Source organism: Prorops nasuta, unplaced genomic scaffold (genome assembly GCF_024137725.1).
Source record: "Prorops nasuta isolate Cenicafe-Biocafe unplaced genomic scaffold, Cenicafe_Pnas_1.2 PNAS00005, whole genome shotgun sequence".
Lineage (NCBI taxonomy): Eukaryota > Metazoa > Arthropoda > Insecta > Hymenoptera > Bethylidae > Prorops > Prorops nasuta.
The window spans coordinates 2,795,524-2,820,918 of record NW_027116802.1 but is presented as its reverse complement, the minus strand read 5'-3'; the positions used below and the strand labels follow the sequence as shown (position 1 = coordinate 2,820,918).

Sequence of the window (25,395 nt, the reverse complement as noted above, 5' to 3'; positions counted from 1 at the left end):
TGCGCGTGTACTGTAGGAAGAGATGCCAATTTTCATAGCAATGAGAAATCTGCCGTTGATTCACTGGTAGAGAGAGATCCGTCGAGCATACTTTGAAAAGAATTATTATTGGACAGGTCACCACTGGACGAATCAGGTATGCACATAAAGCAAGAGGGCCAGAGTCCAGAAGGTGGAAAGTTATCGAGATTAATAAAGCGGGAGCTTCTGGATGCACCACCGGAGCCCGAGAATGAAGAGGATCAAGTCGACGACAGGGAGTATCCTGAGAGCCACGGGCACGACTCGGGGCAGGACGAGGACATTGCCGAGGACCTTTCAATGGCGCCAGACATTATGAGTCCGGAGGATCAAATTGAGGCGTAGTATCGTTTCGAGGGTCCACCGTCGTAGAGAAATGCGGAGCGTTTCCTACCGGAAGCGATCAATTACAAGATTCCTTCCTACCCAAGGATAGATAGAGCGGAACGAGAACGAAGCAGCGCGCGCGCGCGCGCGCGCGCGGGCAGGGGCCGGGTGGGGGGTAGATGCGAGACTTAGAAGGAGAGAGGAGGCCCTTGAGCTGTTAATTACATCGATAACATGGGAAGGATCCTTAGACCCTTCGCTTCGCACATAAGACTCTTTACTCATCATATCCAAGCCGCGAACATGTCCAAAACTGGCTCCTCGTTAAATACAATTAATATATAGATACGAAAGAAAGACTTAGGTCCTGCGCCGAATACGGAGCTAGATCGGCGAAAATCGCTGCGATTAATCATCGATCCATATCTTTTACTCAAACAGTTACGAGCAACGATGTATTTTTCCTTTTTCGCTCCGGGGAGTCTCAGTTATTACGTCTATTATTGCATATAGATATACAAGAAATATAAATATATAAATATAACTCGTGTACATTGCATAGAGCAGAGGTGTGGAAGAAACGTGTATCGGGGCTTAGCACTTTACGATTACGTTTTATGAGAGATCGTTCGGGGGTCCGCGGATCGGCCCATCAATCCCTCGAAGACGTCGAAGAGTTAACGATATGTATCCGTTCGATTTATCGTTTCACCGTGCACTTCGGTACGGAAGTATAAAGCGTACAAGCTTGTAGCATATAGGGAGATGATTTGGAAAATCACACACAATCGGTTAAGTTTTCTTATTGATTTGTAGATGAAATTCTTTATGAAATCGTTAATGTATTATATCGCTGCCTCACGCGTGCGTGTCCGATCGCATCGATTCGAATGGCTCAGCGAGATTTTCTGCACCAAGAGTTTAATGTTGACTAGTTGGACGTAAGAACCAGTGAAGGGACTGCTCTACAACGACGATGTAAATGTTATTTTAGTATTTTACTTCGTTTACACACGGCTCTGGGCTCGATCGGCTAGCATGAAAGCGACTGGGGATATTGTCGCGTAATTATAAGTAACGCGCATTGTAGATAACAGGCAAGAATAATTAGAGAGAGAGATAAAGTAACGATAATGTAGCCCCCGAGATTCGTTGAGAAGGATAGAGGTGAGTGTGAGAGAGAGAGAGAGAGAGAGAGAGAGAGAGGGGGGGGGGGGAGGGAGAGAGTAGGACGGTGAAAAGGGGTGCGTTAAAAGAGATGTAGACAAGTGGGAGATGTGGAATTAAGCGACGGTGGCGAATGTACGAAGGAGCGACGACTGAGATTAGCTTTAAGCCGTTTGTAATCTCCAATTAGGATGAATTCGATCGAACGAAAATCAAGCATGTTTTTTCTTTTTTTTTGCTTCTCCCTCTCTCTCTCTCTCTCTCTCTCTCTCTCTCTTCATTTTTAATTAGACACTACGCACGTTCGAAAATGCGAGCGTAACCAGCGTGCTCATCCACCGATCGTTGGTAGCCTGTATAGCATAGAGAAAGTTTACTCGTAAGTAGTTTCATATTCATTCGAATGAAATAGCGTCACGTGTGCGTCTAAAGTGCGACTGTGCGAGAAGAGAAATGAGAAAATAACGAATTTGAGCGACAGAATGAAATAGCGTGAGTGAATTTATATATAGACGAGTGTTTATGTGCGAATGAAATACGCGAGGGCGGGTACGAAGCAGCAGCGTCGCGACGCTCTAATGAATCGGTAACCGCAATAAAAACGAGAGCTCTGGTCCATTGTGCTCTATAAATAAATTAAAATTACTATGTATGCATATACATATATATATATATATATATATATATATATATATAAACTATATATATAATACGTATACGTATCGGAATTATAAGGAATTACATGTCAGATATCCCAAGAACCCCCGTCCACACCTAGTTCATCCTCTAGTAAAACGTGCCCCACGTGTCCAAACACAAGAATTTCGGAACACGATTAGTTGAAAGCGCGCTCATTCTCTCAAATGATTTATCCTTCGAAATTAACGTCCCTCTCTAGTATTTATTTTGTATGTATACCGTTTCACAACTTCTCGTTTGACAATTACTGTCAATTGTTGGAGAAAGTTTCGTTACTTTTGTGCGAACCTACAATTTTTGATTAGAATTTGTACATAGATTATCGAAAAATCAACCGAAGCTTTATCGCCTGATTGAAGCTACTTAGTTTTACGAACTTACATTCCAAGATGTGACTAATAAAACGCAAATATAGTTAGTTTTGTATAAAGAATATTTGTATTACTCATGACAATTGAAAAAAGTAAAGGAATTTAATCTTTTTCTCCTTGGTTAATTTCTATTGATCAAAGATTGGGCACGCTTTCATATATTATACTATTGCTAGTCTCTAAGTCTATATGTATTGTGCATAATGGATTACGGACTTGATATAACATTTAGCCCTGTTGCTCTTGTACATAAGTCAAATTCAATGAGGCATTAAGGATTTGCAAATATGTCTTTCTCCGTAACATCGTTTCACCGGCAGCATGGTATATTGATTAGTTGATGATTAAAGAAAAGGTGTAATTGCTCGTAACCCGCCTGCATTTAATTGAATTACGAATGTTTTGAGACGGCCAAATTCGTTGCGTGGTATAATGTGAGTTTGGTATTTTCCATCTACAGTCTGATATCCCTGTGTTGATATCGACTTGTTACACCATGAGAGAACAGCCATTTTCAAGCGCAATGCAAATTTTTCAACAAGGTAAGCGATCCAATTGGAGCAGTTGCGAACGCTTAAAAAAGCTCACGAAGCTCATAAATCCATGTATACTGGTATTCTTTGTTACAGTTAAGAAATAATGTTATGTTTACATTTGTTTAAGCTTGAATAATTGTGTAAAAATGTTTTACTATTTATTGAAAAGAACAAGAAATAAAAACTTGCAATTTTTTTAGTTGTAGTCAATGAAAATGCTTCTTTTATAGTCAATGTGTTCAGTCGACATGATAAAAAAATCTTTTCTAAAGTAAAACTGACTAAAAGACAATGGCTGACAAGTTGTAAATGCTTATAAATACCGCCATGCAGACTGAAAGATTGTCAATCGGATTTTCTGCTCATGTGCAATCATATCAACTACCAGCATGTAGAGGATATAGACAGTGCCAAATCACATGATGTCGCCTGTATTTTGCTCGAAAATTTCTAATTGTGAAAATAATTTAATACCTGCGACTCGACAAGATGATATCATATATATTCAAGAGAACAACATTTTCGTTCAATGTCTCATATTTGTCATTCAATAAATAATCTGCGTAAATATAAACGAGTACTTTTGTAAACTCAATTCCAGATTTTAGAATTCTTTCCTTCTCTAATTATTTACGTTATCACTTTCATTAGTTAACTTGGATCTTTATCGCTTCATCTGAATCCATTCGCCCCTCAGTATTCATAAAACATGTTTAATTTTATTCACGTAGCTCAGTATTAAATTGGTGCGATTCATTTAACAAATGAAATTAAGTTTAACATTATTTAGTATCCGATTACGTTTATAATTATTTCTTATACCACAGTCAATATAATTGAACAATTTTTCAATTGTATTATAGCAAAATACGTCCAGAATTAAGTAATATTAATCACGAATATAAGTTACCTTGTACAAATGTATAAATTTTACCAGGAGATTAAGGTAAACAATTTTTAAGAGAACTTTCTTTATCCTCTCAAGATTTTCTCGTTCTACTGTGTTACAAAGATTTTTCTATACATTAAGTCCAATAATTATAAAAATGTGTACTCTTTTCACTGTACTTTCTTTTCTGATAAGACTGAAATCATATTTTAAGTTAATGCTTATTGAATATTTCGTTACATATATCATGAAAGATATAATAATGTATGTAGCATGTGTATTATCTGTTAACATTTAGTGAAACAATTAAACCATAATGTAAATAGATAAATGACGAAATATCGTAAAAATGAATATAAGTATTAAATGTAAGCCTTATACTTAAAGAATCATTGAACGAAATAAATAATACAACAAAGTGAAAACTCCTTAATTAACATCATTAATTATTGGAAAATATAAATACGAGTTATATTTTTTCACGCGTAAAAACTAATTTATTATGCATAGATTGATTCAATTGTCAGAAAATTTCTGTAGAAAAGTATATACATATAGAGCAATTCAAATTTATATCTGTTTAACACGTCAACATAAATTACATTTGAAAAGATTGATTTTCGATTATTTTTGTTGTTTCTTTCTTAATACGTTATACTCTCATGGATCTCTGTCACAAAAAAAAATATATATATATATACATATATATGTATATATGATGAGTATAATGTAGTATTTATCATCTATTCTACAAAAAATCAAAGAAGCTCTGTTTTCTTAAATATCACTCATGGCAACAAAAGTGTGTTCCCGAAGATATTGATCGGACTCGTTTGGAGAGTAACTAACAGTAGGAAAAGTAGTTGCCGTTTCTCCAAAACTTCAGTCAATAAATATTACTTTGATTTTTTATTTCTTTTTTTGTAAAAGAAGAGAGTGTAAAAAGGTAAAAGCTTTTACTCTACTATATATATATAGGTAATGATTAATAGTTTAACTCTCTTTTGTAAAATAAAACTAAAACCAAATTAAGAGACTGTTGAGCAGTAAGACAATAGATGGCGCATTAGTATACTCCTTTTTTGCACTATTAGAAACAATACATTAATAAATCGGTTATGAAAATTAATCTGGAAGTAGATATAGTAGCTCCGTTGATACAATTTAAGAACAATTTTGTGCATCTCCTTTCGCTATACTAAAAGTATAAAGATACATAAAAATTAAAATTTGTATCAACTCTCTTGCTGATTGCACATAAAATCTTGTTAATCGAGATGGTTTATTACGGAAAGAAAACTTGGTTGCATTTAACGTCCGTTCGATGGAAAGATGCTAACTTGAGCGAATATTAAATTATTACTATATCTACATATTGAATCTCTGGGTCTTCCCTGATTCTGTTAAATCCCATTTTGACGACCATGGATGCTTGACTAATTCCTGCGTATTAACTTCCACTATCAAGTTTATCAGTCGTAGGAAGAATTCATTTAACTTGCCAGCAGTGCCGCTTCGTAATTTGGAGAAATGTTTATCTGCAAGAAGTTTATCGGTTAATAGCACCCAAAAGTCCATCGATATCGCTTTATCCGTTTCTTATTATTAATTATGAATTATTATGGAAAACTGGCATCGACGTAATTTATTACTGTGATAAAGAAGCAATGTTTTTCGCTGTGAGGAGCATGCTGAAGTCGAAGCTAGGAAGGTTGCATGAAGGAATTTACTTGATGGGCAGATCGAATGACCGATCCGTACAGCCTGTTGAGTAAGAGCGGCCATCAATCTTTTAATAATTAAACTTTGACTTTCCGTCGTCATCGGCCTCAAACGACAAACAAAACGTAGCAGATACTCCACCAAATATCTCTTGTACACGTCCAACTTCTCCAGACACAAATGGGGCTTGGAGCTCCATACAACTATGTAGCTGAGGCTGTCAACTGCTAAAACAGGATATTTCAGTGTCTCCAGCCATTCGTACAAAAGCCCGGATAAAATATTCAAGTCAGTTTCTAATTCTAATCGTCTCCATGCGCTAGATCTGGTATTTAAATCTACCTGGAATAAGTCAACACGATTATAATCAGAGCTGATAATCAATAAAGCATATATGGATACATATATGTATAATATATAATACTATTATATACTTGATAGCTATGCAGTCGTTTCTTGGTGAATTCGGTTAATAAACTTTCATCGTGCAGCAGAGCTTTCATAGCTTCTTCGGGATTAATAATGTCGAAATCCTCGTTATTGATTTCCTTTAAATCCAAATGCGACTGGATTTCTTTGTAACAATCGTTGTCGTACAAGTCTTGGTCGTGGATTCCATCGCCAAGAACGTCGTCGACGCACGTATCATCGAACTCTGGATAGAAAAGACTTATTCGATGGTGGTAATAAGCACTCGCGCGTGTATATATATATCATGTGGGCTTTCTTCCTTCAGAAGAATCACCTGGAAAAGCCGAGTAACAGGAAGGGGCATCCGGCGATGGGCAGAACACATCACCCAACCTAATCATATCTTCGGTGGTACCTCTGGACGAGCCTTGGCTGCTCGCAAGTACTTTGGAGCACGCTGTGAAAATGAAAAGGATCGGTTTAAACGATCGAACCACGTGTACCTATATATATATATATATATATATATATATATAGAAAACTTCAAAATAATAATCCTCTCGATATTTATTGAGTTGTCGCGTACAGGAAAGCTCGTAGGAGGAATCAGCGAGGGAATCCGCCCACGAGTACGAGTGTCTCATGTTAATTTCAACATCGCGAAATTGATCCAGCATGTGACCGATAAACATTTGCGTGAATGGAATATTGGATACTACATATTTGATTTCGGAAGGCGTATTATCCTCTTGACAGTCGCATAACTGGAGGATCCTTTCACATATTATAAATATTATCTGAAAGAAATCGTTACAATTAAATCCTTGTGGGAGAAAAAAATGATGATCAAAGTAAAAATTCATACGCATCGCTAATCCGCATTTCGAAAAAAGGAGGACCTACTTTAGGGATGTATTTAAATGTGCGTTGCTCGTATCCGTGTAAAACGGTGTGCTGCTTTCTCAAGTACGCGGCTAAGCTGCAGGGTCTGTGATTGCCAATAACGCTGGTCAGATGATAAACCGTCATTTGTGGAAGCAGAAAATGCTCGAATTCCTGGATACAGAGAATTTGCCCACGCGTCTGAATGGCGGATGGTCTTTTTATGCGTACGAATCTTATGGCATCGCTCGCCCTTACACGCAGGCTATAAATCAGGTAGCACGCAATGAGAACCCCCGTTCTGCCGAGACCTGAAAAATCAATGGTTCCAGCTAAGAAAGAACCTTCGTACAAAAATTTGATTGCTGCGAGGATAAAACTTTTGTAAATAACCACCCGTGCGCGACGCAATGGCTCTACACACACAATGGCATTTAATCCATAAGAACACCGCGATAAAGTTGAAGGTTACTGACCCGCTGCGTTCACTCGTCTCTACAGTGGTCATATATTCTATATATATATATATAATAGTATTAAAACAATTAGTATATAACGTCATTATCTTATACTATATATGCACGATACCAAGTACTAAAAAAATTATTCCACTTTGTTTATTACTTTTCCAGCGGTGGAATAAAATATACGAGGTAGAAATTGTTGCCTCTAAAATTCTTATCAATCGATGGGCTATTTCCTGCGAAGCACTTTCTTCTCCACGAGCACAATCTGATATATTTCTACTCGAAGCCGGTAACTCGTGGAAATTAACGAACGGCAAAGGTAGGGGATACCCCTTTTTATATATGAACTCTACCAGCCAACGAGCAATTCTCCATCGCTCGCTACCTAGCTGTTGCAAGCTGCAATTTATACTACAACAAACATCTGTGATCATTTATACAATATACATGATGGTAAACTGTACAAGGTGATGACGTATATGTATACATTTATACGTACGTGTATACATATATACATATGCACCGCGATAAGAATGAATTTATAGATTCACCGGTAGATAGGCTTACTCTAAAATGCGCGGCATGCGATGCCTCCTATATATACTCTATATATCTATATAATATAGATGAGTTGAGTTTATCGGGTTTGGAATATAATTGTGCTGAAACATTAATGGAAGTGTATAGGGAAGAAGGAGGAAATTAAGCCAAGTATAACAAATATATTAATGTAAATCAGTGAATTGAATTTTAATGCGTTGGGAATTGCAGAGAGAGAGAGAGAGAGAGAGAGAGAGACAATTATTGTTTTTATCAGCTGGGAAAGTGCCGATCAGTCCTAATTGAATTTTTCGAGATCGATTTACCTGCATGACAGTGTATCGCTACTCTCCCTTCTTGCACGGCAAATGCCACGACCTTGACCATGTCCAAAAGTTTGCTCACTGTTGCATCACCGTAATCTTTCCAGGCGAAATTATAATAATATACTGAAACAAATGGTATATAATCAGAATTTAAATTCACCCAGCCAGATTCACCATTAATTACGTCCACGCTTTGCATCCGTTTGATTGATAAACATGAAGTTTAGGCACATTTATATAGATATATATACGTCAGTCTTGCACCGCATCGCATGTTAGGTAAGAATTTGTTCGACCTGCAGACAGCGGCTAAAATTGGGAGAGAGGTTCATTCAAGAACTCCTTGCATTCGACAAGGACAAACCTCCATTTCATTATTCTACATATATTCACTTAACCCAATAAGATTGGCAATAATTAATTTTGGCTGATGAATATCTATATATATATATATATATATAGATGAAGTCTAGTATCATCGAATGTTTAAAAAATAGTTTAGCGCTAAATGTACAAAAGTATGAAAAGCATCGAGTATTTGTAAGTAGAGTTTTTTTTTCCTTTTTTTTGTGCAGAAAACATTTTTTAATAAAGGGAAACAATCGTTTTTACATACTTCCGTTTTTCATAAAGAGATTAGGATCGTAGGTAAAACCACTTTCCTCCAGCGGGCCTCCGCAGCTTGCATGCTCCCCAGGAGTTTGCAAGTTAATTATAGTCTTAATGCTCCACCCTTGAAATTGTGCAATCACATTTTTTTTTACTATCTCTGCTGTGTTCGGTCGTGCCATAGCCAACACGTCATCCGTCACCCTAATCAAACAGAGTGACCAACTTAATTCAATTAACATTTTAGAGATTGGCCAATGTGTTATATAAATCTTGCAAATTATAACTTGTGAAGGGAACTCGATAAATTTAGTCGATTAGAAAAATAAAAAGGTATGACCGCGAATATATATATACCTAATCCACAAACTATATAATCTTTGCATATTTACACATAACTACCAATAATCGATCAAAGTGCTTTTGTCATTTTATAGGAGACAAGCCTCTTCTATGACGAGTCTACTTTACGATTAGAAGGTTTTTGCCAATTTTCTGTCATGCAAACCTTTTGCTAATTGACGGACACGCAAAGTGTGCATAATTTCGAGATTCTCGGGAATGGTGCTTCTTAGGAATAATCTTGTAGGAATTACCAGTGGGAAAAAATGTTTTGTATCGCCATGTCAACGGGCGACCACGATTTTGGATTTTCATATTTACACCTGGATCCGCCGCAAAAGATCGCGCATTGAATGGTTGGCGGAGTGAATTTTCGTAAATTTTCCGATAGCTTATTGTAGCCCGCTTGAACCTCGCACAATTTCACTTGTCCCTTTTGTAAGCCCGCGGGTATAAGGGAGCTTACGTCCATTCTGGACAATTGCAATTAAGGAAGCATAACAAACAAAAATTTGTAAAAAAAATATCGATTATCGAAGAATTTTGCTCTGAGCTTGCGTATGTTTAGCAATGTTTCAATACGGTTAGCACCCATCGCATTGCCGCGTTTCACGTGTAATTTGTATAAATTCGATCTATTTCCCTTCTTAAATTTATACAAAATCCATTGATCGGAGCTTTTAGAAGCGCGCTTAAATAATCGATACGATAAAGGAGCACTTAATGTTTTCAGGGGAGGATAAAGCGACTGACTGTCGGTGACACTCTAAGCACCTTTTTGTCTACCTTCAAATATATATACGAAGATTTTTGCGCCTGCGTTCAACCCAATGCTACCCCGTTGTCAAACCAATGTTTCACCCCCGCGCGTTGTCTCTTTATAAACCTAATTAATACAGGTGGTTCAATTATTTCATTATACAACTTTATATTCCAACTCATGCATAAATGGAAAATCAATGCTCCGTTATTACGGCCATTCGTCAAATCATTAAGGGCTATAATGTTTATTGAACCATGCAAATATATATTTAACATAACTATATGATTTAATGACTTAATTATACAAAAAGAATATATTTTGCCTCTTTGGAAAAAAAGGGAATCATTAAAAGAGCGTATATACATTTATTATTATATTTCTTATATACGAAAAGATTCTGCCGGTATTTCATAACTATGCGGTGCAATTTTAATATATCATTTCGTTATATTTACAACAGTCACATGGTACTTTAAAAAATATGTGAAATGAAAATGTGATCAGAGTATATAATTCTAAATGACGACATTGCTGAACGCGTCGCTTACGAGTATCGACTACAATGCGGCAACTTTGAGTAAATTTCCATATTACACACCAATTTCCCAACAATTTAAATTTTCCGAGCCTATTATATATTTTCTAAATAAAAGCATGCATATTTACATCAATATACATGTTAATAGCTTTAAACGGCGTTATAAAGTTAATTTGTCTATTTTCTATTTCATTATTTTATCCATTGAACTTTTTGTCAAGACACTTATAGAAAGCGCACGGCTACAATCAATTCATTTCAAGTGCTGTATCATAATTAATGATATTATTCGCTTAAAAAGTATTTCTTGTAGTGACTCTGTTCCTTTTTTATTCGTTTGTATATACCATGAAGGTACGAAGTATTTGTGTGTGTGTGTGTGTGTGTGTGTGTGTGTGGAGAGAGCATAAGCTTTTGCTGTGTTGAAGCCTGAAGGGTGAGGGGAAAGAAGGCTGGTCGCCATCTTTATGGTAGTTTGTGTGGCTTAGGTCTGACATATATATATATATATATATATACCAATATATAGGGTGGAGCACTTAAGACGTCCCATAACATAGATACAAAAAGGCTCGTATCTCATTAACTATGAAAAATATTCAATTTTTGCGTAGAACCTTTTCGAAACCTCTTGTTATGCTCTTTCGAAAAAGTCATATGCAAAAATGGAATATCTCTTATAGTTAAAAAGATACGCGCTTTTCTATGTCTATGCTCGGGGCCGTCTCGAGTGCCCCACCCTGTATGTACATTGGCAAAACCTATGCCATAAATATGGCGGACAGCCTTCTTCCCCTCACTTTAGTGGCATAACCCCCCCCCCCCCCCCCCGCCTAAAGTCGAACCTTATATTCTCTCCAAATACTTCGTATGTATACCTCCGTGGTTTGTATTGTGCTTTCTAAATTATTTATGATAACTCATAACCAGTCAATAATATAGCAAAACTGTGCGAAAAACTCGAAAAAAGTAAAATTGTGTATAACAGTATAGTTGCGCTCCGTTTCAATACATACGGGTCTTTTCCTAACCAGCGGAGCATAGAAGATTCGTGTTAGTTGACTATAGCACTCGGAATGATGGAATCTGAGAGCGCTGATTGGTCAATATTGCATAGTACCAACATAAAAATAGGCCGTTACCAATAATTGGATACGAAAAATGAGATTCATCCGCCATTTTGGTGTGTAGAAATGTTTACATGCTGATCGTAGCAGAAAGAGGTGTAAAATGGAAAAATGTCAAATGTTGTCGTTACTAAAGTAAAAATTGAATACTTTGAATGAAGATGAAGAATATTCGTACTTTCCATTCATTATTTTCAATTTTTACTTTAGTAACCTTACCATTTGACATTTCTCCATTTTACACCTCTTTCTGCTAGGATTAGCATGTAAACATTTCTCCACACCAATATGGCGGATGAATCTGATTTTTTGTATCCAGCTATTGTTAACGGCTTATTATCTGTTGGTACTACGTAATATTGACCAATCAGCGCTCTCAGATTCGGTCATTCCGAGTGCTATAGCCAACTAACACGAATCTCCTATGCTCCGCTGTTAGGAAAAGACCCTGTATTAGTCCAGAATTTTTTTAATGCATTTAAGAACGGTACTTCCACCACGCGCTTCAATTTAAAATAAATTGCGCATGCGTTCGACTTACGATTCCCACCCACCACTCGCCAGACCATACTGGCGCGGTCTGGCGCGGTCCACACGCAATGCAACTGAAAAGAAAAAGATTAGTGCTTAATGCATCCTGTGCATCCCGTGTGCATCATCAGTGTTTCACGCAATTTCACGGGCTTCCAGTGCGTTCCAATCGACTTTGCAACGTGTCTCAAACGGAAGGCTTTCAATCTTCACCATGAGAACGCCAATAAATTCTGATTCGCACTTCGCACTTCGCAGTTCCTTACAGTGAACACACAAAGGACAATCTCAAACTAGCAGACGATAATCACGAGAACGGTATACCAGCAATAGGAATCTGCTTGAAATCGAGCTAATAATGAAGGTGAGTGTTTACCGTATTGATTCATGCTCCTCGTATTTCTTGTCTCTTTTCGCGAATCATTTGCGAAACTGTGCATTTGCAAGCAAGCAAGTGCCCTGATAGAAAAAAATATGAAAATAAGAGAGAAGTTGGTTAACCCGCCAATAGGCGCTTGTTTTATAGGCGCGTGGGGTGCCACGCCACGAACACCCCATTTGTTTTTCGTTACTTGACGTAAAATTTTTACGAATTCAGATTTATCTTTCAATAAATATCATCTATGCGATGTTCCCTTTGGTATACAATAACACTTGCATGTCTTTAAGTTATTTCTATTAACCAAACGTCAATACTTATTGTAAGTGATTGTACAAATTTTTCGCTAATAAGTTATCGACAGATTTCTATTCTTGCGGAGTAATCTGTGCACCCCGCGCGTCTATTGACGGGTTAAGTAAACAGTAACGATCAGCTAATTGTAAGTGGAAATAGAAATCCTTGCTCCCAAGCCGTCATTAATTTATATGACTCGATGTGCATGCTACTCATTCATTGCAATGCTGTCAAATTGAAATAAAATTTAGTGGGTAAAAATAGGAATATTGTTTAGTTTGGTCTACGATTCTATTATTTTCGCATACAATAAATTTAACTATACATCTGCCTGTCGGTTCAGTTTCCAGTTTCAGCGGGAATAACTACCCCTTCTTTCATGGTAGGAATAGAAAATCGTCTATTAGATCCGAATCTTCATCTTTCAGCGCTCCAAAACTGTACAAATGGAAGTAATAGAACGTGCACACAAAGCAAAACTAAATTCAGCGTTTCTAGTTCCAATCTCATCGAGTGCCTATATCACAATCCGTTTCTCTCTCTCTCTCTCTCTCTCTCTCTCTCTCTCTTTCTTTCCATAATTGTATAACACTCGGCGGTCAAATTTTCCGCCATTGATGCGCCTGCTTGAAAATTACTTAAATTTGACTAGGAAATTTTCTAGCGTCTTTTTCAGTTTAATAATTTTCACAAACGAATCAAAAAGCAAGCTCTAATTTAAACGATGTACGATACCATAAATATATATGCGATGATCGACACACTGTCATGTGCAAAATAATTCGAGGCGTAGAAAGAGATTTCCAGTCGCACGAATAACGCTATGTGCCGATTAGAATTTAATAACGGGATGTACCGTGGAAATTGATAGCAACGATGTTAATTATGAATTATATTTATGTATGTAACTAATATAAACTATTAATGAAATAAAATAATATCTTACAGAAAGTCCACTGAAAAGCCGGGAAGGAGCTCAGACCAACAACATGGAAAATTCGACCTTATTGAAATGGTTTCAGAACTGGTTCAGCAATAAGAATCAACCGAGCGAAAATGGTATTCTATAAACTTTACTATATATTTTCTCTTTTTTAATCTAATCGAGTTTTCCTGTTGTGTCTCGCTAGTAAGGAGATATGTAAACTTTTTCTAATCGAATTTTCTTACAGGAACAACGCCAAACAGTATAGACCCACTGGATAAGCTTCAAAAAGGTCCCATCACCTACATAGTCAAGGTACGCTGCAGGGATTTTCACATGGAGCGACCCATCCCGAAAACTCATTTCCATTTTATGCGGGAAAAGTGTTTCGAGTCCGCTCTCCATGTGCTATCTATTATGTTTTATAAGACTCTCTAACTCCACGTTTCACAATTTTTCCAACGATAAACTTACAGCACTTTTTTCATTCATTAATGAAAGAACCTGGTGTCACTATAGCTTACTCAAATCACTTTTAAGGAGAGTCATTGGGAGTATTTGTATGGAAATAAAAGTGCGCATATTCCACCGGCTCTTTCCTATAATTTTCTGTCCTTACTGCATATAGTCTCGCATGAAAAAAACTAATATATTGAGTAGCCAACATACTCCGTTATTCACAAGAGCTGAAATGGTTTACGAGATAAAACTGTGGGGAATTACGTAAAATAAAAAATTCGATGAAGCTTGAAATGCGCGGAGAAATTAATAACGCATTTATATGAATTGGCAAATGATAATAAGGAGTGAGTCGACGTTTTACACGTGCATGCTCTTCGAACGTGCACCATGTGTAGAGTATTTTTACATTTGAGAAATTGCGAGATGAGTAAAAACAAACGAATGGAGAACATATTGTATATGTATATAAGTTTCCTGGAACTTTTAGCCAGACGTATATAGAATATACAAATGGTATAAAAGCCAAGGGCATTTTTCAGCTGCAGCAGACTTAATTTATTGTAATTTTATACAAATTCTGCGATTTTCTATGTATAGATGATTCAAAGCATTGAAATTCTTCTATCCAAAGGATTACATATTTTGGTTGCTGTAAACTTGAGTCTCCCTTTAAGACATTCGTTTGCCTCTCGTCGCTCGGGATTATTGCACAATGCCTGTGCGAGCTCTCGTAGGTTTATCTGCCTTTCATTTTACTGTATGACATTGTTATAAGTACACACGAACTGTCTTCCTCATAGAAACTCGATCGACATATGCATGCATTCCGACCTACGCATAATCTCGTGCGAAATACTCAAACTTCAAACACAATGCAAACTTCATTGAACCTTAAAAGCATGTTAACAATCGTAAAGTGTTTTACTGTTTGGATTATTGAATCATATTCAAGGTTTTGATTTTCACTATATCCAATGATATTATTGCGTTTCAACAGTATTGTGGAAGCGCTGAGGTTGACAAGCCAAATTTAGTTCAAGTTGCAAACGAGGTAATTCCCAAGTTAAAATTCAACCACAAATTGAGAAAGAGAGAAGGAAAGAAACCGCCGGAAGTCGAATTGACCATCAGCATCGATGGGGTGACTATTCAGGAACCGGAAACCGATACTACACCGAAGGTAATTTTATATGAATTGAGTTGAGAAAGAGTTAAACGAGTGGAATCGAGTATAGTGTATTTATCTTATGATATTTATATATGTACTAATTAAGTACTATAATTAAAATTGTTTACTTTCTTATCAGTCTGAAATTATTCCAAAATATGCTAAATTTTATGAATATTGAATTGTTATGTAGATATTATTTGTGTTTGATTAGAAATTTTATTACTTATATCGTTTTCGAAAAGTCGATGAAATTTGTTAAAGGAAATATTGTTCGTTTTACGCAAGTGATTGTACTTTTAATAATGTAAATTTGTTTGATTACAGCAAATTAGGCGCCAATACTCCTTGGAGAGAATTGAGTACTGTGGGGATAATAACGGAGGGAAAAAATATTTCGCCTTTATTACAATAGAGAAAGACACTCGGAAGCAATTGTGCTACGTTTTTGCCAGCGGTAGGCTGGCGCGCGAAATAAAGCTGGTATTCATAAAAGTTATCAATTTAGCCTTCGACAGATGGTCGAAATCTTCTGCAAAAGATTTTGAAGATCGGGAACGTGCTTTTGCACTGAAACAAAAACCCAAACGATTAGAACATGAGAATAATGTTTGTGAACAACGATCTCAAGATATAGCAGGGATCAAAGGCTCGGTTAGTAAGGGTCGACCACACTGACTGTAAGGATAATAGTGTATTGATAATTATTCCATTGATTTCAGACGGAAGTATCATCATATTTAGCTCAGCATAATCTTCCTGATATTTTGCACCCTCCTGCAGCAGTAAATGACACTCCACGGATGAACTCAGCGGAAATATTAAAATTGGACCAAGATTGGCGCAATATTCGAAATCATTGGGTCAACGTTGCTCTACACTATTGTGCGAATTTCGGAAATGATAACGGCATGCAAGCTTGAGTCAATAACAGTTACCAATATTTAACGGAAGTTGCGCCAATGTTGGATCTGACATTGGAACTGACAAAAACTATGACAATCATACTCCACTCTCTAACCGCCATTTCGGTGCAACACAAGTAATGAGAGTCGGAATGGGAGGAATGTATTAACCATCTTCCATGATGCCTATAGACGCACACAAACATTATCAAACAACACATTTGAAACAATTTTCGCTGAAACTTTCATATATTCTGCAGCATCATTTCCCATGTCTTCTGACGCTTTCCTGCTAAAACCTAAATCTCCGACTTTAAATTGAAATACCTATAAAATGATACACAAACAATTAATATACAAGATAATAGTGATCATACATACATATGTAGTTGATGTGACCGGTGACACTACTGGGCACTGGCTACTGGTGAGTGGTGGGTGAATGGTGACCGCGCCATCGGCCACCGCCAATCCGCGCCACACGTTAATTCCACTAACGCCGTCTGCTAACAAATCAAATAAATATTCTCTGCAATAATTTGTCCGCCAATTTTTTTTTTAATTCACGATAAATCCTTCAAAGTTCATTCTGTCAAAATAATTGTATTTTAAAATATTCTTTTAAAATTTTTGTTTATACTTTTCCTTGTAATTGATGAAAAACATTTGTGCAATTTATCAAACAATTTCCGATGCTATAATTGCAATTTTTAACGCATTACGTCATAATATCGGGATACGTACATACATGGATCTTTTTAGAACCTAGGTACATGTGTTAATATATAAATGTTATGCTTTAGTTAACGTGGTACATTAACGTAGCTGTTTAAAACAGCTTTGACAGACTCTTGTTCCAAATTTCTCTATATCCATAGCTCTTAAAAATGTTGATAAAACATACATTTTTTGTATTAATTACAGTTTAATAATATGTTTAATGAAGATAAAAAAAAAGTAAAATGTGGAAATTTTAATAATCGTATGGCATATTCTTAACGAGAACACTTAAAAAATACAAAAGCAGTAATATATAAGAAAATATATATTGGTTTGTTTCAACTATTATCAGTTATCTCAAATTTATGATCATACAAAATATTTAAGTTTTTGATACTATTTTTATAGAACACTGTATTCGGATTTATATAAATTAAAACTACTTTTCGCATAATTAAATGAATGAATAATTATAAGAAAGCACAATATAGCTAGAATTAAAATCACTCTTCCCTCTCCATATTTACCAAAAAACTACCGCAAATAGCAAAACTTGGAATTATAATCTACAGTCTACCTGCAATCAATTAATTATATTATAACATACAAAATATAACAAATTAGATTATACAGTTCAACTTACTGTTTGCTACCACCAATGAAAAATTGTTCAGGAATTGAGTTCACCTAACAATATCATATTCTTCATAATTCTTAGCTCCATCGCTTGAAATTTTACTTTAATTATCTTCTTCAGGTTCTTTGCTCCATTCATAACTCAAGCGAAGCCTCTTAATTACACTAGAACAGATAACTGATCATTAAAAAACACATAATCAACATTATTTAATACATTCAACAGTAAAGTTTCCTTCACATCATATTTAATTTTACTGTCACATACTTTTTATTACTATCCCTTCAGTAATATTTACTTTTACCTTTAGTAACCTCACTTTTTTTGACATCTCTGCTGTTTCCACTTACTAAAAGCATTAGAGACAAAATCTGTTGGCAACGACCTATTTTATGTTGGCGCTACATGAAATTGACCAATCAGGACTCTCGGATTCCATGCTACACAGGCTATAGTCAACTAACACAAGTCTCCTATGCTTCGCTGTTAGGTTAGGAATTAGGATAAACCCTTGCTTACTTGGTCGAATTGACATTTGACAGTGAACAGAAAGGTGCTTTCCATCCAGTTAAGGTAACTATTAAGCGACACTGTGTTGCACTGTGAAACACTATCGAACACAAAGTGCTTTCCTTTTATTTGTGTCGTAGGCACAAATGAACACAGTCAAACTCAAGAAAAAGCTTAGTTGGACTGTGTCATAGTATTAGAAGATTGTAAATCACCTGTAATAAAGATAATATTAACCTTATAACATTGTAAATATATATATTTTGTTTAGTTTTACATGGATTATTTACATGAGTAATAATCAATTCATGATTTTACTTACCTATTATTTGCTGTGCTATAGTGCGAGATAATCTAAAGTGTTCTTTGAACTCATTTTCAGTATAATTTTCTATTTGTCAAGATAACCTTCAATGTGAATTCGTCTCTCACCCTCCATTAAAATTCGATACAAAGGAAATAAAATTTTCATTTCCTCATCATCATCATCTTCACAACATATGATCACTTGATATACTCAGAGACGTATTATTGCTACTGGTATCTGAACTTTCTGATATATCAAACGTAGGCTTCAATAAGATTTTTAATATACCTCTGTTATCTATTACTTTATATTAATCGGCAAAATTGTTGTATCAGTTATATATTTCCACTTAATTAATTATTATAGATACTCCAATGCTCAAATGTTATCTGCTGCAGCACCGATTGTATGTAAATACATAACACAATTAAGTTCAAAAATTAGTTCCAGTTAGCTGTGCGACTTGTGTGTGGTTGTGTTTCAGTGTGACATATATAAGTAGTTTTGAGAAGGTAACTGGAAAGGCTGGAAAGCAACCATTACTACACTATTGACTATAGTTGAAACCACACACACGATTCAATTTCCCACAGTATACATACATACATAAAAACATACATACTATGAACGAAGAAAATATTTCAGTTGACTTGACTTCTCTTCAGTTCTATGTGTTCTGTATTCTTTGCTCTTATCTTGTTACCATACATGTTTATTGCCAACTGATTAGCACAAAAACTACTAAACCGTAAGTCGTAAGTCGTTTGTTCTGTAAAATGTCGCCGTACCGATCCTGCACATGTAAGTTCACTAAAGTTAAAAAACAAAGTTTTTAGCACAAAGATATATCAATTTCTTTAAATTTTAGCTCTATGGCTTCAATTTGATGAAGATAGTACAGATAAACATCAATTATTTTTAAAAGAACACTCCATTAGAAAACAAGCGCCAGAACATCCGCGTGGTCGAACTTTATTTGTGCTAAACATACCACCATACGTTAAAACAGATATATTGCAGCATTTATTTACAGAAACTTGTGGCAATGTTGAATCTCTTACATTTACAAGTTTAACAGGTTTTAAATCGGCATATATTGTATTCAGAAAAGAATCTAATTTAGATAAAGCACTGTCTCTACCACAGGATCATGTTTTTATATTGAACTGTAGTAATCACACTTGTGACACTGGTTTGAGAAGTAAGATATTAATTTTTGTAGAAACTTTGTTTTTAATATATATTTGACTTGAAAACTATATTAATTTATTATTTATATTGTTTAGAATATTGCAAACAGTATAATTCCTCTATATGCAATGAAAAGATTTTACAAAAAAAAGTAGAAGATTATATGCAAAGTTATGATGAGAATTTAATAAAATGCTTAGCTAAAGAAAAAGCAGCAGAAGAAGAGGATGAAGATGGTTGGGTTACTATAAGTGGTAAAAAGAAAAGAGGTCAGTTTGCACCAACAAGAAAAGAATCTACAATTATAAGAATGCAACAAAAGTCAGAAGAGAGAAAATATAAGAAACAACTTCTGAACTTCTACAGTTTTCAAATAAGAGAAGCAAAAAAACAAGGTAAAGAATTAAAAGTTATATGATAGGTTGTCAAATTTACTAATTATATTATTTCTTTCAGATCTGGCTGAATTAAGAAAGAAGTTTGAACTAGACAAGAAGAGATTACAAGAACTTAAATTGATAAGAAGGTTTAATCCATTTTAAAATACATGTATATTTTTATAACGTTATATTTAAAATACAAAATGTTTTCTACAACCTTTTATGAATATCAAAAAAAGTAATTTTTTATAATTTACATATTTTTCACAATTTGTTTTTGTACACAGTTCAATTTTTATTACGAACATCATAACAATCGCATTAAGTAGCTTTTGATGCATAAGTCTGTAAAGTCCATTCTATTAGAAAGTGTTGATATGCAAGCGGCTGTAAAAGTGCTAGTAGTTCCTCTGCAATCAAACTTAGTAAAATGTAGCTAAATATTCAATATTCTGATTCTGATTAAAATTACTATACTTACGTTTATTGCCATATATACAATTAGCAGACATTGCTGCACTAACTGCTTGAGCAAGTCTTTCCAGTGCAAGTTCTTGCAAACTTGAGTTAATATTGGCACCATTTTGTAACAAAGTGTTTAATGTTCTAGTTGTTACAGCTAAATGTTGTGCTGATATTGCATGCTTATTATTACCATTGCTTTTCAGTCTTAATACAGAGTCCATCAGTAGTTGTTGTATTTTTGAGTAAAATTTGTTTCTTGTTTCAATTTGCTGACTATCAACTGTTGCCTTAATACGTACAGGATTTAAAATGCACCACCTAAGATATTTAATATAAGTAAAAGTCCATAACTGTTTAAAGTTTATAATACTTTTACCTAAAAAGTCCTGCTATTGGTGTAATTGGTGTCATTGGAATTCCACCAGTAGGTAAAGCAGGATTATCCATTAAAGATGTAACTAACAAACTTGGATTTTGTTCAATCCATTCTCCAATTAAGTCAAGGAGTTCTAAAGGTGGATCTTTATCCTCATATACTTCACCTATTGCTGTTAGCAAGTTTGCAGTGAAATGAGGAGCAAGAATAGGAAGCCGCTTCAGTTTATCAATGCATTTTGGTGTAAATACAAAGTAATCATTAAGTATGTGTCTTGCTAGACTTACACTTTCCAAAGAAGTGGATCCTAGCTGCTGCATCCATATTCCTGTTGCATTCAAAACAGCCTTATTTTGTATTGCAATAGCCAAAGATACTAAATTTCCCAAAATTTTATGTCTGATGCTATCTGCTGGAAATAGTGATAAAAATACAGCATTTCTTACAGCAGGACTACCTCCAGTGCTTTGAAAGAATTCACATAAAACTTCAATCAGTTGCAGTTCTTGTATAGCTGTTGTTTTATTGCGTTTTTTACGTTTATCAATTTCTCCAAAAACAAATTCTGAGATTAGGTCCATTTGGAGATCTACCTGCTTTCCAGGCCTGCTACAAAGGATTTCTGAAATGCAAAAGTATTAAACTAAATATGATAATAATTTATCATTTACTATTTTATCACATTATTTTTGTACTGTTTCATAACTTTGCTTATAGAAGGCAATGTTACCTATTCTAATAAGAGCATCTCTAGCACAAAAAGGAAAATCTAATTTCCTTAAAGCTTGTTTAATATCGTTTGAAGACATTAGAAATATTTAAAATTACGGGGAAAAAATACAAATTACTTGAAATATTAAATTACAATATCCACTGATCAACCAATAGCAAATTTTGACAACTAGATTAACTAGAAACAGAATGGTGCTTGAAAATCTTGAAATGAAACATTTTATGAAGTATGTTGGCACTGTTGGCACTTGGCACTACTGCAGTGGCAGGGCAATGTTATATGTTATGTACTGCAGAGTGCAGATAGAACAAATAAAATTAGAATTAAAATTAGAATTATAATATTATTTCTAATTACTATTATTATATTTCCTAGAAATAATTGCAATAATTTTTATACAATATTAAGAATTTGACATACTATTTCATAAAATAAATTTATATAAGATTTAAAAGATTTTATAATCTATCATAATCAGTGAAAGAATTATTGTATAATATGGTATACGTTAATTTAATCAATTCAATTAAAAAATCTACTTTCAACATATTCTAATCAGCTACATACTAGCTAGTCAAATCGATATCGATGATTGTCGATATTTGAAGTTTTATCGATACATGTCAAGTATAGAACCAAATGTATCGATACTCGATATATTGATCGATATTCATAGACATCTTATCATCGTATATATATGTATATGTATTAAGTGTATTTTATAATTTAATTTTTAGGTTAGTTTAAACTCTTATTATCTTTATTAGGTTTTACCGGTTTTTACAGATTAGCATTAGACAAATCTTATATTAATGTATATGTTTTTCGACTTCACAAATATATATGTATAATTCTCGCTCTTTGTACGGAATAAGTATTTACTTGCCATGTTAACTATTGCATGTAATTAGTAGATATTAATTTTATGGAATTCATGTTTAAAATTTTTCTTCACTGACACAATTTTTTGTATTTGAATTTTATTAAAAACCTGTTAAGAACATCAGTATTAAATTATTACTAAAAATTGATTAAAGTCTCCAGTCTTCACGAGATAATGAACCTATATAAAAAAAGCTACATGTAATAGAAATTCTGTGCTACATTTAAACTTTAATATGTATTAATACATACCTAAAAATAATGATTGTTGAAGATGATTTGCAGTTAAACGGTTTCTTGATTCTGTCATAATTCTGCCTGCCTTAGAGAAGATCCTCTCGCATGGAACAGAGGTGGCAATGACAGCTAAATATTTTTTGCCTATTTCAGCTAGGGATGTGTTATTTGATTTCCAAAATGTAATAGGACAGCTAATCATCTCAATTGGAGGCTGGGCTAAGTAATATCGTAGTTCATCTGGTATCTCGTCTTCATTAGGGCTTACTTGTGATTTAAGTTTGTTAATTAAATCATTATGGTATGACCAAAAATCATTTTTCACATTAATATTAGATGCATTATTTTGGACTGGTTCTTGGTCTAAATTTCTTTTATTAATATTCTTTGCAATTTCACTGATAGCGATAGAGCAAGCCTGATCATTTTTGACATGTATAGATTTAAATCGAGGATCTAATATTGTACATGTTGTTAAAATAATCTCATTTTCTATCGTGTTAAATCTTTGCTCAAATTGTTCTAAGAGCAACTCTTTCATTTTAATACCTTCTTCAGTCTCTGGCTCTGATTCATATAAAGCAACTCTTAGTGTGCTCACTACGGGAATTACTTTACTAGCTGTTAGATAATATTCTCCTGATATTATCTTAGTTGCTTCTACAAAGGGTTTCAAAAGGTGAACAAATTCTTTAATTATTTGTAGTTCTGCTGCAGTGATCATTGTCGGAGCAGTTGGATTCTGTAATAAAATTCCACCAATTATATCTGACAGTTCAACGAATCTTTGCAACATGTCATGAGTTGAATTCCAGCGGGTTTCTACAGATTGAAGCAACTTCAAATCTGAACAGGCTCTTAACTTATCAGCGGAAAACACTGATTTTTTAAAATGGGGTAACAATGGCTTTAACTTTTTTAATTATAGGATTTACATCAGCAGACTCTATTACTTTAGATGGTATTAAGTTTAGTGAGTGAGCGAAACATGGAAGATGTTTTTTGTTGCCAAATGCATTCTTGATTGCCCTTTTAATATTTGCTCCACTGTCTGAAACAACAACTAATATACTTTCTTTATTAATTTTCCATTCATTTACCATACTTAAAAGCCAGGTTTCTATATTTTCGGATGTATGCCTTTCAATTAGCTCCATAACACCTATTGTAATTGATTTGTGTTGGTTATTCGACACGTGATGACAGGTTAAACCTATATAACTTTTGGTATTTAAAGGCTCTGTCCAAATATCCGTTGTTAATGACAAGTGGTGGATTTGTGATAGTTCAGTTTTAATTATGTTAGATAATAAGTCATACTTTTCCTCCATTAAATTTATAATTGTTTGTCTACAGGGAATTTTATATAAAGGTATAATCGATTTCATAAACAGTTTGAAACCCTCTTTCTCAACAGTTTTAAAAGGCATGTTATCTTTTGCTATCATAAACAAAAGTTTATTTGTTATTGTTGCTGCTTTAGATCCATCTTTAATAGAATCATAGTATTATAAAAACTATCAACAATATTAATGAATATAAAAATAAAATCATTATTTGATTTACCTTGAATAGAGCTTTGTTTAGCTAAAGTTACATCTATTCTGGGCTGTTTAGCTGTTGGTTCTTCTGCAAATGAAGAAGTAGATGCTACGGAAGTTGTAGAGTGTGCTGGAGAATGAGCAGATGTATTACTAAGTACATCATCTGTGCCATCTTCATTTAATAAATCTGATGTGTACTGAAATTTACAAATATTATTAGTGTATATTAGTATAATATATCATACTTATTAAAATCTAATACAAATTTGTTAATACCATAGATTTTCTTTTTGATGCTACTACATTTCTCTTAACATCACCAGTTAATTCCACATCAGGGTGTAGCCTCTCCAAATGAAATTTTAAATTAGTGGTGTTGCCACTTCCTTTTACCTCGGACTGACAAATCTTACATTTTCCTCCTAAGTTTGTTTTTACAAAGAATTTCCACACTTGGCTTTTTGGTGGCACTAGCACAAGCAATAAAAACTTTTACTAGTTAAGAATTAAAATACATACAATTTTACATATAAAAAAGGGAAAAAAAGTAAATTAATGTAAAATTGAGGAAACATGCATACTGTTGATGAATGACACGGCAACCGTATAGGAATTTTAGAGGATTTTAGGAGAAAATAGTTAATTATCTGGAAATATTAATGAATAATTTTTCATATCGTAAATTATAAAAGAGTTCATGTAGTAATATTAATTTTACTTTACGTTAAATCATACAAATTACCTTTATTAAAAGAAAAACTTGGTAGAAATGATTTCAACATGAAACGCGGTGTATCGAATTTCGATATTGAAGCTTTTAATATCGATACTAGTCAATATCGACAGCAAAACTTGCGATACAAAATATCGAAATATCGTTATGAAAATATCGATATTTCGATATATCGAGACAATATTGGCATCACTACTAGCTAGTCAAATCGATATCGATGATTGTCGATATTTGAAGTTTTATAATGCGCCGCAGTTGGCAAGGCTTCCCTGTGAA

General features: G+C 34.3%; 7 protein-coding genes and 1 long non-coding RNA gene across 25 annotated transcripts in view; 3 read left to right on the top strand and 5 right to left on the bottom strand.

The window, feature by feature from the left end:
- The window catches only part of FoxP (forkhead box P), a 182,583-nt gene extending 179,257 nt beyond the window's left edge, over positions 1–3,326 (top strand). For all 15 annotated transcript variants that reach the window (XM_066726702.1, XM_066726704.1, XM_066726697.1 and 12 more), the window contains one exon: positions 117–3,326. In XM_066726702.1, coding sequence (XP_066582799.1) covers positions 117–366 — 250 coding nt within the window. In that variant the 3' untranslated portion in view covers positions 367–3,326. The remainder of the gene's footprint in view (positions 1–116) is intronic.
- Positions 3,327–3,477: 151 nt separating this feature from the next.
- On the bottom strand, positions 3,478–10,052 carry LOC136773222 (protein tyrosine phosphatase domain-containing protein 1-like). Of its 2 annotated transcripts, XM_066726711.1 has the most exons (9): positions 9,564–10,052; positions 8,975–9,171; positions 8,359–8,481; positions 7,047–7,336; positions 6,730–6,940; positions 6,478–6,600; positions 6,167–6,387; positions 5,741–6,074; positions 3,478–5,548 (listed from the first exon to the last, which is right to left on the bottom strand). In XM_066726711.1, the coding sequence occupies exons 1-9, from the start codon at positions 9,779–9,781 to the stop codon at positions 5,379–5,381; spliced, it is 1,887 nt and encodes a 628-aa protein (XP_066582808.1). In that variant the 5' UTR covers positions 9,782–10,052; the 3' UTR covers positions 3,478–5,378. The 2 variants fall into 2 exon arrangements, with proteins under 2 accessions (XP_066582808.1, XP_066582809.1); XM_066726712.1 differs by lacking the exon at positions 8,975–9,171 and having other exon boundaries at positions 9,564–9,750.
- Positions 10,053–12,306: 2,254 nt separating this feature from the next.
- LOC136773226 (PTB domain-containing engulfment adapter protein 1-like) lies at positions 12,307–17,610 on the top strand. Of its 2 annotated transcripts, none has more exons than XM_066726718.1 (6): positions 12,307–12,632; positions 13,893–14,003; positions 14,117–14,184; positions 15,329–15,511; positions 15,827–16,153; positions 16,222–17,610. In XM_066726718.1, the coding sequence occupies exons 2-6, from the start codon at positions 13,934–13,936 to the stop codon at positions 16,420–16,422; spliced, it is 849 nt and encodes a 282-aa protein (XP_066582815.1). In that variant the 5' UTR covers positions 12,307–12,632; positions 13,893–13,933; the 3' UTR covers positions 16,423–17,610. The 2 variants fall into 2 exon arrangements, with proteins under 2 accessions (XP_066582815.1, XP_066582816.1); XM_066726719.1 differs by lacking the exon at positions 12,307–12,632 and adding an exon at positions 14,929–15,061 and having other exon boundaries at positions 13,948–14,003.
- Positions 17,560–18,732, bottom strand: LOC136773231 (uncharacterized). Of its 2 annotated transcripts, none has more exons than XR_010822584.1 (4): positions 18,594–18,732; positions 18,029–18,486; positions 17,768–17,925; positions 17,560–17,701 (listed from the first exon to the last, which is right to left on the bottom strand). It is a non-coding gene; the product is annotated as an uncharacterized lncRNA (long non-coding RNA). The 2 variants fall into 2 exon arrangements; XR_010822583.1 differs by having other exon boundaries at positions 18,066–18,486.
- A 506-nt stretch (positions 18,733–19,238) lies between these two features.
- LOC136773227 (ribosomal RNA-processing protein 7 homolog A) lies at positions 19,239–20,365 on the top strand. Its single transcript, XM_066726720.1, has 4 exons — positions 19,239–19,379; positions 19,447–19,779; positions 19,865–20,164; positions 20,226–20,365. Exons 1-4 carry the CDS (start codon positions 19,355–19,357, stop codon positions 20,309–20,311), a joined length of 744 nt encoding a protein of 247 aa, XP_066582817.1. The 5' UTR covers positions 19,239–19,354; the 3' UTR covers positions 20,312–20,365.
- Positions 20,280–22,215, bottom strand: LOC136773224 (integrator complex subunit 15). Its single transcript, XM_066726715.1, has 4 exons — positions 21,721–22,215; positions 20,991–21,612; positions 20,631–20,932; positions 20,280–20,559 (listed from the first exon to the last, which is right to left on the bottom strand). The coding sequence occupies exons 1-4, from the start codon at positions 21,797–21,799 to the stop codon at positions 20,471–20,473; spliced, it is 1,092 nt and encodes a 363-aa protein (XP_066582812.1). The 5' UTR covers positions 21,800–22,215; the 3' UTR covers positions 20,280–20,470.
- Positions 22,216–22,672: 457 nt separating this feature from the next.
- On the bottom strand, positions 22,673–23,720 carry LOC136773450 (E3 SUMO-protein ligase ZBED1-like). Its single transcript, XM_066727146.1, has 2 exons — positions 22,858–23,720; positions 22,673–22,786 (listed from the first exon to the last, which is right to left on the bottom strand). Exons 1-2 carry the CDS (start codon positions 23,636–23,638, stop codon positions 22,755–22,757), a joined length of 813 nt encoding a protein of 270 aa, XP_066583243.1. The 5' UTR covers positions 23,639–23,720; the 3' UTR covers positions 22,673–22,754.
- A 9-nt stretch (positions 23,721–23,729) lies between these two features.
- Positions 23,730–25,309, bottom strand: LOC136773801 (E3 SUMO-protein ligase ZBED1-like). The gene is made up of 5 exons (XM_066727713.1): positions 25,129–25,309; positions 24,663–24,856; positions 24,409–24,583; positions 23,948–24,331; positions 23,730–23,893 (listed from the first exon to the last, which is right to left on the bottom strand). The coding sequence occupies exons 1-5, from the start codon at positions 25,166–25,168 to the stop codon at positions 23,730–23,732; spliced, it is 957 nt and encodes a 318-aa protein (XP_066583810.1). The 5' UTR covers positions 25,169–25,309.
- Between the last annotated feature and the right edge of the window lie 86 nt (positions 25,310–25,395).

Bases quoted from the DNA above. Each gene is read 5' to 3' on its own strand.
- LOC136773222 (XM_066726711.1), bottom strand. From the start codon at position 9,781: ATGGACGTAAGCTCCCTTATACCCGCGGGCTTACAAAAGGGACAAGTG. The intron at 9,172-9,563 runs GTAATTCCTACA...CTGTTTGATTAG, and splicing joins CAAAACATTTTTTCCCACTG to GGTGACGGATGACGTGTTGG. The intron at 5,549-5,740 runs GTAAATTCCTTC...AACTTCTTGCAG, and splicing joins TCATTCGATCTGCCCATCAA to ATAAACATTTCTCCAAATTA.
- LOC136773801 (XM_066727713.1), bottom strand. From the start codon at position 25,168: ATGTTGAAATCATTTCTACCAAGTTTTTCTTTTAATAAAG. The intron at 24,332-24,408 runs GTAAATCAAATA...ATTCTATTAAAG, and splicing joins TAAACAAAGCTCTATTCAAG to ATGGATCTAAAGCAGCAACA. The intron at 23,894-23,947 runs GTATGGTAAATG...TTGTTGTTTCAG, and splicing joins TATAGAAACCTGGCTTTTAA to ACAGTGGAGCAAATATTAAA.
- LOC136773227 (XM_066726720.1), top strand. From the start codon at position 19,355: ATGTCGCCGTACCGATCCTGCACAT. The intron at 19,380-19,446 runs GTAAGTTCACTA...TTTAAATTTTAG, and splicing joins GCCGTACCGATCCTGCACAT to CTCTATGGCTTCAATTTGAT. The intron at 20,165-20,225 runs GTAAAGAATTAA...TATTTCTTTCAG, and splicing joins AAGAGAAGCAAAAAAACAAG to ATCTGGCTGAATTAAGAAAG.
- LOC136773450 (XM_066727146.1), bottom strand. From the start codon at position 23,638: ATGTTGCAAAGATTCGTTGAACTGTCAGATATAATTGGTGGAATTTTA. The intron at 22,787-22,857 runs GTATGTATTAAT...TTTTTTATATAG, and splicing joins TCAACAATCATTATTTTTAG to GTTCATTATCTCGTGAAGAC.
- LOC136773224 (XM_066726715.1), bottom strand. From the start codon at position 21,799: ATGTCTTCAAACGATATTAAACAAGCTTTAAGGAAATTAGATTTTCCT. The intron at 20,933-20,990 runs GTAAAAGTATTA...TAAATATCTTAG, and splicing joins CCAATAGCAGGACTTTTTAG to GTGGTGCATTTTAAATCCTG. The intron at 20,560-20,630 runs GTAAGTATAGTA...GTTTGATTGCAG, and splicing joins TTGTATATATGGCAATAAAC to AGGAACTACTAGCACTTTTA.
- LOC136773226 (XM_066726718.1), top strand. From the start codon at position 13,934: ATGGAAAATTCGACCTTATTGAAATGGTTTCAGAACTGGTTCAGCAAT. The intron at 14,004-14,116 runs GTATTCTATAAA...ATTTTCTTACAG, and splicing joins GAATCAACCGAGCGAAAATG to GAACAACGCCAAACAGTATA. The intron at 16,154-16,221 runs GTTAGTAAGGGT...CATTGATTTCAG, and splicing joins TAGCAGGGATCAAAGGCTCG to ACGGAAGTATCATCATATTT.